This window comes from Coregonus lavaretus (genome assembly GCF_964263955.1).
Source record: "Coregonus lavaretus genome assembly, chromosome: 37".
In the NCBI taxonomy this organism is placed as follows: domain Eukaryota; kingdom Metazoa; phylum Chordata; class Actinopteri; order Salmoniformes; family Salmonidae; genus Coregonus; species Coregonus lavaretus.
This window is the reverse complement of record NC_140024.1, coordinates 32670055-32680393: the sequence shown is the minus strand read 5'-3', so window position 1 is coordinate 32680393 and position 10339 is coordinate 32670055. Positions and strand designations below refer to the sequence as shown.

Genomic DNA, 10339 nt, shown 5'->3' with positions numbered 1-10339 from the left:
CTACAGAGTTTGGAATTCTAATGACTTAAACCCAGGACGCATTAATATTGTAGCGCAGGTTTGTTTAAACAATTGCATGCATATAAATGAGTCTCAAGGTAATTTACTCTTCGAAAAAAGACCTCATTGATGTGTATCCAACGGTAATAAAGGGCTCGCCTAAAATTACCGCTGAATCGTCTAATTAAAAGCGCTGCTCTCGTGCTGTATACCTGCGCTGAACTCCCGCCTTTAATGAGAGCGTTGTGAGCCACGTGAGCTCACGTTTCTCTGGAATAAGCCGTGACAATGGCGTATTCAGTCGGTAGTCTAAATAATTAAAAAGAGAGGAATAATTACAGTATAAAATTGTAATTATTGTTGGGCTGCAGGAAAGCCTTTTGATTGTGAAAGACGACACGACGGAGCCGAATCCGGTTTAGGTTTCCTTTTCCATCAATATTGCAGGGAGCTAAGCTAACCGTCTTTCTCGCTATCTGACTACGGTGCGTGTGCATTGCAGGGCAAACGAAGTCCAACTTTCGAAGTCATTTTCATATTCATCAGAGTAATAATGATTGATAACATTTGAATAGGCCAAATTTATGAAGAGACGAATTATAGCCTATATGCTCAGTATAGGCTAATGTTTTGCATAGCTATCTAATAGGCCTACAGTATAGATATCATTTCTTGTGACATCTGTTTTTTTAAAATATATATCTTAAAGAAACTATAGATTTTTAAGGTCGTGACATCTATTTTACGAGACATTAGAGGGTGTCAATCCCAAAACATCTGGCGCATAACTGTTTTGTCAATTCATCTAGACCTAGGTAGGCTATATATGCAGCTAGTTTATCCATCATGTAAATTATAGTTGTCAATGGCAACATATTATGAATAGGCTAACTTATGCTAGGTTTAAAGGGCATAGATGTTCTACTTTAATAGTGTCTGCTTAGCAATAGTTGGCTTGGGGGCGTTTGTGGACGTTATTAACTCCTATTTGATTGTGGTAATTGTTCACATTTTGGCCCGGACAGTTTGATTAATTACATTTTAATCAAAGTGTCCATTTAGGACAGACAATGTTGAGAATATAGGCTATAGGCATTCAGGCTACGTGTGCATTTTAAAATAGCAAACAAATTGTAATTTTAGTAAGTCCTTAAACAATAAAAACCCAATTGGAAAAACAACTAAAAATAATTTTTAAAAATCTAACAAAACGTAAACTTCTGTCATTCAGACTGTACCCGATTTTTTGTTCAACCTGTGTATTTAGGCCTACATGTGCAAATAGTTTTAATGTTATTTTTAAACTAAAAAGAAAAGTTTGCATGCCTTTCCTTGAACTTTATACCCGGGTAAGGTATTGATACCTCAGCCCAAGGCTTACTGGGGTTAACTGAGGGGCATTGATCAGGTTATGAATAGTTAATATGGTCCTACAGTATTGGGTTTCATCACTTACCTCAGCCTATTGCTCTAATATATCACTCTGTTTGTAGACGCAATCTGCTCTCACCGTGTCCAGTGTGCTCAACAAATTTTCTTCATTTACTGACAGTTTGGTTCGTGGGTAGTGGGTATTGAGAGAGTGAGAGAGAGAGAGAGGGAGAGAGAGGGGGGGGAGGGGGGACATGCAGCAGCAGCATATGACAGTCCCGCCCGAGGCAAGTTATCCACTCATCTAGGATTCGGTCCATTTTCAATGCAGAATCTAAGAATGCACAGTATGTGATTTAAAACGTGTCCAATTGTTTGACATTCAAACAAAAGCACGCGAGCCTTAAAATTCATGGCGTCTTTACCAGAAGGGCTGGAATTGATTTGCGTGTCCACGAGAAGCCAAACAGATGGTCCTGTAACTTGATAAATGATACATTCAGCCATTTTGTTGCCTTCGATTTCATATTCAGTTTTGTCCTAAATTTGCTCGTTTGTTAATGCTGGTAGTAGTCTATAGGCCTTCATTGGCATTTGGTAGAGGCAGTTACTCTCCGAGGAAGAGTTGGGATATGCAAAAAAAAAAAACATTTCCAATTAACACATGGGTATAATACACACTTGTACCTACATGTGTGAAATAGGACAAATATAGGCACCCATCAAATTATAATTATTAGTCTATTATTAAAATCTCGTTGGTCATTAATTGTGTCAATATAGACATCTATAAAATGTACCTTACTACTTCGCACACCATATTAATGCAATATCTATCTATATCTATCTCTTAATCATTTTTATTCACATCTATGAAAGATCCACTGAGGTAAGTTTAAATGGATCAAGTAATAGCCTAGTGACTGTTGTTCCTTCATAGTCCAGGAGATAATCTAGTTAAAGAGAAGGAACGCCACAACGCTAAGTGGGTGTGCCTTGCCATCCATCAGTTTAGCGGTCACTTCTTCAGTGAGGAGCGTCGTCTGCTGTCTTGAGTGGCGAAGGCTCGAGGACTGCCATGTGGTCACGCTCTTGTGCGCCACTCAGCCCGAGAGAGTCGAGGAGGATGGAAGTCAGTTCACTGTACTGAGAGAGAGAGAGAGACCGAGACAGAGACACTACACAGAGAGATATATTAGGCTAGTCTGAACGCTTGGTCCAGCAACAGTATATTTTATCTCGGACTAAACCTCTGGTTGTGTCCGTGATTTTGTTCAACTTTTTGATGAAAAGTTGTTTCCTAAGCCTAGGAGTACTGTGTTATTTTCCAGAAAGAAAGGTAAGGATCTTATTATTTTCAATTCGTTGTCTTGTGTATTTTCTATTGAAATGGTAATGTCCATTCATCACCAGTCACAACAGCTTAATATTTGCCATGTTTTCGATTGATTTAGGTAAATGTTGCCTTTCATTTATTTTCCAATTAATATAATATTTTAGGAAGACTTATAGAATATATATTTACAACCGTTGCACAAAACAAAAAAAGATGTGACCGATGTGAGATGCTAAATGTGAGGGAAATATTTGCCTTTTATAAAAGTCGATTTTAGATTTTATTGTAGGCCTATAAGCCATTGTACTAACGTTCATCTAGGGAGACACTCATGCGATGTTTTAATTATATATAGGGCTAGTCTTTTATTAACAGATCAAATACGTACAATTGAACCCGTGTAATTACCAAGAAAGCAGCTTAGCTGTTCTTTTCCTCTCTGGTAAGCGCATTGGCGCAGCTCAAGAGTGTATTTTCCTTCTGCTCTTTTGCGTATAAGGATCTTATGTAGTTCTTAAGTAATCACCCTCGCCTCTGAGCCGATTTAAAGACATCAGGAAAAGGTCCCGTCCATAAACAACTATCTGATCATGGATAGCCTTAGTTGGCATAGGCCTACAGAAATGCAATCCAATAGGTGATGTAAAACGATGCTTTTGGATGGTTCAGACACTATTAATAGACCTATATTAAACATGCTCGTATACAATGTAACGTTTATATTAAATGATGTAGACCTATTTAATTTATTAGGCTATTATTTATTTATTTATTTATTTAGAACTGGGTCACCAAAAACGAATAACTAACTAATCCTTGTATTCTGTGAATAATGCTGGGTTGAACATGTTTTTGATTGTTCTATAATAACACTGAGTGTATAATATTAATAATAATAATAATACATCTTGTTATTAGCATGTAATAACACTGATCTTCTGCGTTACTTTTAAGACCGTGACTATATTATTATTGCACGAAATGTGCGCGCGTAGGCCTGTTGGTAAGATGAATTACAAAGACTGTTGATTTGGAATGAATTGCAAACCATTTAGGGCTCTTGCATTTTTTGACAGGGGTTATGCCAACTGTAGGCCTATATGGTAGTGCAATAGGCTACCCTAAAATGATTTGTTTATTTTCAGACTTCCAGGAATGGAGTCGATACCCAATCAACAACCAGCGGGACGAGACTCCAGCTCTTCCCCCAGCTCCAAGCAGGACGTTCAGCCCTTCTCCAGCCCCATCTCCCTGAAGCCTAACCAAGTCAGCGAGACCGCGTTGTATGGAGTGCACATCGTGTCTTTGGTCATAGATGGCCAGGAAAGACTTTGCTTGGCGCAGATATCCAACACATTGCTAAAGAACTACAGTTACAACGAAATCCATAACCGACGCGTTGCTCTTGGAATCACCTGCGTCCAGTGCACGCCAGTCCAGCTCGAGATACTGAGGCGCGCTGGCGCGATGCCAATCTCCTCGCGGCGCTGCGGTATGATCACTAAGCGCGAAGCCGAGAGGCTATGTAAATCATTCCTCGGTGCTCACAACCCACCAAAGCTACCGGAAAATTTCGCTTTTGATGTCTCTCATGAATGTGCTTGGGGAAGCAGAGGTAGCTTCATACCTGCAAGGTATAACAGCTCGAGGGCCAAGTGCATTAAATGCACATATTGCAACATGTATTTTTCCCCGAATAAATTCATATTCCACTCCCATCGCACTCCCGAGTCCAAGTATACACAGCCAGACGCAGCAAACTTCAATTCGTGGAGGCGCCATCTCAAACTAACAGACAAAAGCTCGTCAGATGATGTTGCCCACGCGTGGGAGGATGTTAAAGCGATGTTCAACGGGGGGAGTCGTAAGAGGACGCTACCTATGAGTGGGTCATGCATGTCCTCTCCTTTGAAGTCACATTCCACCAGTAACCCAAACCAAAGAAGTTCCCCCGAGGTACCCCATAAAACGTTGCGTTGTGACGAAGACCGAGGTAGGCCTAACATCAGTCTGCCAAATGGCGTCCGGAACTACCCGGTTATCCCTGTGCCCAGCAAGAGCTTTGGGATGCTTCAAAAGATCCCGCCACCGCTCTTCCCCCACCCGTACGGATTCCCTGCGTTTGGACTGTGTCAAAAGAAGGACGACGGAGTGGGAGAGATAAATAAAACCAACGTTTCGGGTGTCTTTTGGCCAGGCGCAAAGGACAGTATATATCCCTCTTTCCCCATGTTTTGGCCTACAGCAGGTGGCCTACCGATGCCACCGTATCAACAGTCACCACCCAAACCGCCCTCAGAGCTCTTAAGTGTCCGGCAGAGTGAGCTCGAGTTATCGGATCAAAGTGACCGGTGCGCAAACACACCTAAGGATAGCTTTCACGACAGCGAGCGCTGCTCCAGCTCACAATCCACCCGGAATGAAGAGGATAAATCCGGGGATGAGGCCCGGTCGATGGAAGGACCCCCCACAACTCCACGGAAGATAAATTACATCTCTGCGTTCAGACCTGTGGTGAAAGACGCCGAAAGCATTGCAAAGCTATACGGCAACAGGGACACGTACAACGGTGTGCGCTCTGGTTACCTATCCCCAGATTTCGTGAGTGAAAGTTCTAGCTATAGGTCTATGTCCCCGGATGTGGATAGCGCGGACGACCCAGACGTTGACGTGGAGTCAAACAGGGCACAAGAGGATGAAGAGTCAATCCAACTGTCAGTGGAGGACCGTCAGAGTCCCCCGCCCCTCAACCCACCCCATTCCGGGCCTGAAGATAGTCAAGAGCTGGGGACAAGTCCAGGACCACCCCCGGAAGATCCCCACTCCGGGTCCTCTGATGACGAGAGGCATGGTAGACAGGTGTCAGAGCGCAATGATACACCGGTGTACGAAGTAAGTGTGCCAATGTCCTTATGAGTGCTTTGGTGTTCAATCTTGATATATGGTACAATCTCTTTACGCACACGTTTGTCAAATAATTTAGGCACTAATCCACGGAGACTTGTTTGGATCTCATATGAAAATGGGATATGTTTGGTCCTGTAAGCGCACCGGCATAAAGCATGGTCGTCATGCTTTGTTTAATGTACCAATATTCATAGGCCTATGCCCTGTAGGCTGTAGATATGGTTGGCAGCGTTGAACTGTTTGAAGCCTAAACAGGAAGCTGATGTGATGTATTCAATGCGTTTTTGCAAGGGGATTTAATATTTTGGTGAAATGAAAACAAACATTTTTATATTAACTATATCCATGTAGGCCTTCTCGCATGGGTTTTTAATTGTGCTCTTGTAAACCCGGAAATGACAGAAGGCCGAGCCTGTTTAGACATGATTGGCAGGTTGAGGATGCTGCCTCGTACTGAACAAATATGGAAATTATCTTTTGTTAAATACATTTTGGCAATGACATTTACAAAAAAAGACCATCGTCCCAATATGAAAGAGATTGAGAATGGAATAGGCCTATTTTAATAAGGTTACTGAGTGGTAGCCTAGGTCTGTGTCTTGTCCTTTGTTCTAAAGATAATTACAGTGTTTCTGTTTGGAGTGTTTACTGCGAGCCCTGTAGTGTTTTGAGAAAAGGTTAGGCCCGCGCCGGCCTCGTCCTAATTTCAGTCAAACTGCAATTTTAGATAGGTGGACATCAATTGAATTACTTCCATATAATTATACATTGGAGACGTGTCACGTGGGTATATCTTCTCAAAGAATTGCTTGTGAAATTAAGAGAATTATAGATAATTGCAGTTGTATTGACTATAATGGCGATGGTTAATTTTGCAGGTGTACACACATGAAAAGGATGGACACATGCCTTTGAACGGTCAATCTACGTTTGGATCAAAACATAGCAGCCCATTGCAATCGAACGGTAGGTCTATTATCTTGAATAGCACATCTTCATGGTATAGTTTCTGTATGCAAATAGGCACGTCGCTTATTACCGTCTTTATCAGGTGTCCTCCATGTTTCCGACCCACATAAACAACGTTCTCCTACAAGAGAGGACGTGCCACAGAGAGCTTATCAGGACCAAGGAAAGGAAAGCCCACCATGTGAGTCTCTCTCTCTCTCTCTCTCTCTCTCTCTCTCTCTCTCTCTCTCTCTCTCTCTCTCTCTCTCTCTCTCTCTCTCTCTCTCTGTCTCTGTCTCTGTCTCTGTCTCTGTCTCTGTCTCTGTGTGTGTGTGTAAAAGTTTAGTAGGTCTACCATGGTAATATAGCCTACTATATTATAATATATGTTACGAAATTGTTAGCCAAAGGTTTCTCACTTCTTACTGTTGCAAATATGATAATTCAGTACAGAAAATTGAGTAAATTAGATTAATTAATGAGCTGATGCCATCGTTTAATATTTATCTTGCAGGCGATGGGGCATTACGTCAGCATGAAGTCAGTAGAATCCACAAAAAAGACATCGAAAACATGGCTAAAGGTAATAATGTAACTTTTATCAATGATCATTGACATTTGTTTATTTTGATTAGCCTCATGCAAAACGACCAACAAGTATGTCTAGCCTCGTTGCAAGTAATTAGATCTCATCATATACATTGAACAAAGCAAGGTGGAAATCACTGAAAATAATAGGCTAATTGTCGGTTCTATGAATTTTTTAATTTTCATATTTAGGGTTGATTAAACAGAGTTTTATTTTAAACATAACGAACACGTGTGAACACGGCTCTATTTGTAGACCTACCTCCTCAAAGCCTACAATTTCAACATTCGAAAAAAACCTCGTGCTGTTTATTATAGGCCTTTTTATGGAAAATGAGAACCATTTTCAATGTTAGTCTTGTGTAGGCTACGACGTGTGGATTGTTTCCGTCCATATCTCAGTACTGCACTAACAAAATAATGCCTATAATGATTTGTCTAATCATCTGTTTTCTTGATCCAAAAAAAAAAAATGCCTACAGCTTAACACAAGTTTGCACTGTCACATTTGAATTGTTTTCCATTCGTTAACCTCCTCTTATGTTAAATTATGAGCAACGGAATTGTTCTCATTATTGTAACACGAAATCGTTTTTAGACTATTAATATTTTAACGAGCCCAGCCATTAAGCTGCGGCGCTCGAGCCTCAAACCCGGAGGCGATGGAGCTAATTATTTAGCAATACCATGCTTGGAGAAACAGTGAGGCTAAACGACTGTTAGCGTTCCAACCATAGGCCTTCTGATAATAGTTATTACGATACTATAGGGAAATAACCAAGGAAAACATTGTGGTTGTTTTTACCCATAGGCCTGTATTGTATTAGGCCTGTAATCAAAATAAAATGCTTTAATTGTTGAACAGGCTGTCTAAGATAGGTCTGCAATATATAGGCCAAGTATGTTGAAAGACACATTTGGAATTTACTGCTATGCCTATTGCATTTTTACGACGACGATGATGATAATGGTGATGACCGCTTCGTTTTGCAGAGGAACTTCAGAAACAGCTTGTAGAACAAGTGGAGCTCAGAAAAAAGTTGGAACGCGAATTTCAAAGTTTAAAAGGTAGGACGCTTTATTGTCCTACTGCTTAAACATACATAGAGTCGAGGTGCAGCTGATATGCAAGATTCACATGGGGGGAAACAGGTGCAACTCGATATCTTAAAGTTAAAAAAAATCTAACTTTATTTCAAAAAGTTAAAGTCATTCACGTTTCCACCATCTTGTCCTGTATCAGAATGAGTGTAAACATAAAGAATGAATGAAGCGAACATTAGTGGACAGCGGCATGGTGCTGAAATGGACGTAAATGATTTTTTTGCTTCAAAAGCGAGAGCTGCTCCTGTTTCCCACACATTGAGGTCTTTATTTGAATGTAATTATATGCCTTAATGTTGAGAACCCCCCCATTAGGATCTAATTCTATTATTTGGACTTGCGCACTGTGTTAACAGTAGCCGTCTGCTTGCTCACTATGCAGATAATTTTCAGGACCAAATGAAGAGGGAACTGTCCTACAGAGAAGAGATGGTCCAACAGCTTCATATTGTCCGAGGTGAGTCTCCAGGAAAAATAATGGGAATATGCTAAATGAGCAGAGTTTTAATAAATTAAATAATATGTCCCGACTTGAATTTAATTAAATGACCCATATCGTTATATCATTGGTGTTCTAAAGCATGAAAACATGTATGTAAAAGAACAGCCAAATTGACTTTGTTGCTTCCTTGTACCACACAAGAATGAAGAGGGGAAAGTGACACTTGCATAAATTCGGTCATTATCGAATTAGGCTACATGTCCACAATCCACATATAATAGCCTACCATTCCTGTAAAATAGTCAACATTTTTCGCAATTTGACTGGAAATTGTCGAGTGAACTGCAATAATATCAAACCACAGAGAGATTGATTTCGCTCTGTTTTGTTTGCAAATGTTATTTTCTCCTAAATCACGCACTGGAAAATGTAAAAGGCAGACCATTACGTATCGTCGTATCAGTTACATACAGTAGACGACAACAGCTGATGCCGCCCTTTCACGGATAGCCTAGCTCTAGAGTTACTGGAACGCAGCAGTGTAAATACACACTTCAACTACACTAAGGGGTCACTCAAAATACCCGAGGGTGAACAACATAAATTACAGTCATCCATTTCAAAGTTTACAAACCACCGCTTTGTAGCTCAATTATAGCGTTTTTTTTTCTTATTTATTTATTTGTTGTTTGCTTAGACACTTTGTGCAGCGAGTTGGATCAAGAAATAAAGGCGCGTTATGCAATACAACAGAAGCTAAAAGGTAATTTATATGGTCCAAAAACAGAACATTTATCCAATTTCAGTCCATTTGTGAATTAATTAAATGGCTAGCTGGGCCAGGACATAGCCTTCTATTGGACTTTGAATATTTGTCAAATGATTGTCCAACCGTACCTATGCAAGTGCTACTTTTCTATTCTTCCCTAGCATGTGTGTCCTTATGATATGCTAATTCGTAACACATTTGATATTGAGAAGAAATACTGTGGCATGTAGACTGAAATTAGACAGAATGAATAGAGAATAAATAGTGTGGATATAAATACAATGAATACATTTAATCTACCCAGTGTTTGAAGTGACAAATCCCCTTTCTCCCTAGAAGCTCATGACGCCCTGCACCATTTCTCCTGCAAGATGCTGACCCCTCGTCACTGTACCGGAGCCTGTACTTTCAAACCCCCTCTGCTGCCTCCATAATAGACCACAATACCCCCCCCAACTGACCCCAGTACAGCTCACTGCAGCCAAAAAGAGAGATGTCCACCTCAAGTTTTTAATTTATTTTAATTTTTAATTTATTTTTAATTTAATTTAATTATTTAGTCACAGTCTCTCCGTGACTTCTTTACCATTGCCCTCCCTCACCAGTCATCCAAGGATTCACAACCTGTGTACACTAGTACACACTCCAGCGCTATTTATTGAACTCAGAAGAAGTGGATATGCAGGTTAGGAGAACTAGACCTTCCATTGAAAATAACTGTTGAAGATACACCAAGACCGAACGACTGGTCCATGAATGAGTTGTATTTATAGACAGTTATTAAGTTGTAAAGAATTCTTGATCTGGATTCAGCACGTCCCTTTGAATCATAATCCATTGCTCTTTAGATATCCTGAATACACACACACACACA

The 10339-nt window shown here is 40.4% G+C and overlaps 1 protein-coding gene across 1 annotated transcript; it reads left to right on the top strand.

The window, feature by feature from the left end:
- Positions 1-3856: 3856 nt before the first annotated feature.
- LOC311111158 (SKI family transcriptional corepressor 1 homolog-B-like) lies at positions 3857-9899 on the top strand (the record flags this gene model as incomplete). The annotated part of the gene is made up of 8 exons (XM_084153847.1): positions 3857-5599; positions 6493-6580; positions 6666-6764; positions 7077-7145; positions 8144-8218; positions 8637-8711; positions 9394-9459; positions 9802-9899. The coding sequence occupies exons 1-8, from the start codon at positions 3863-3865 to the stop codon at positions 9897-9899; spliced, it is 2307 nt and encodes a 768-aa protein (XP_084009973.1). The 5' UTR covers positions 3857-3862.
- Positions 9900-10339: the final 440 nt, after the last annotated feature.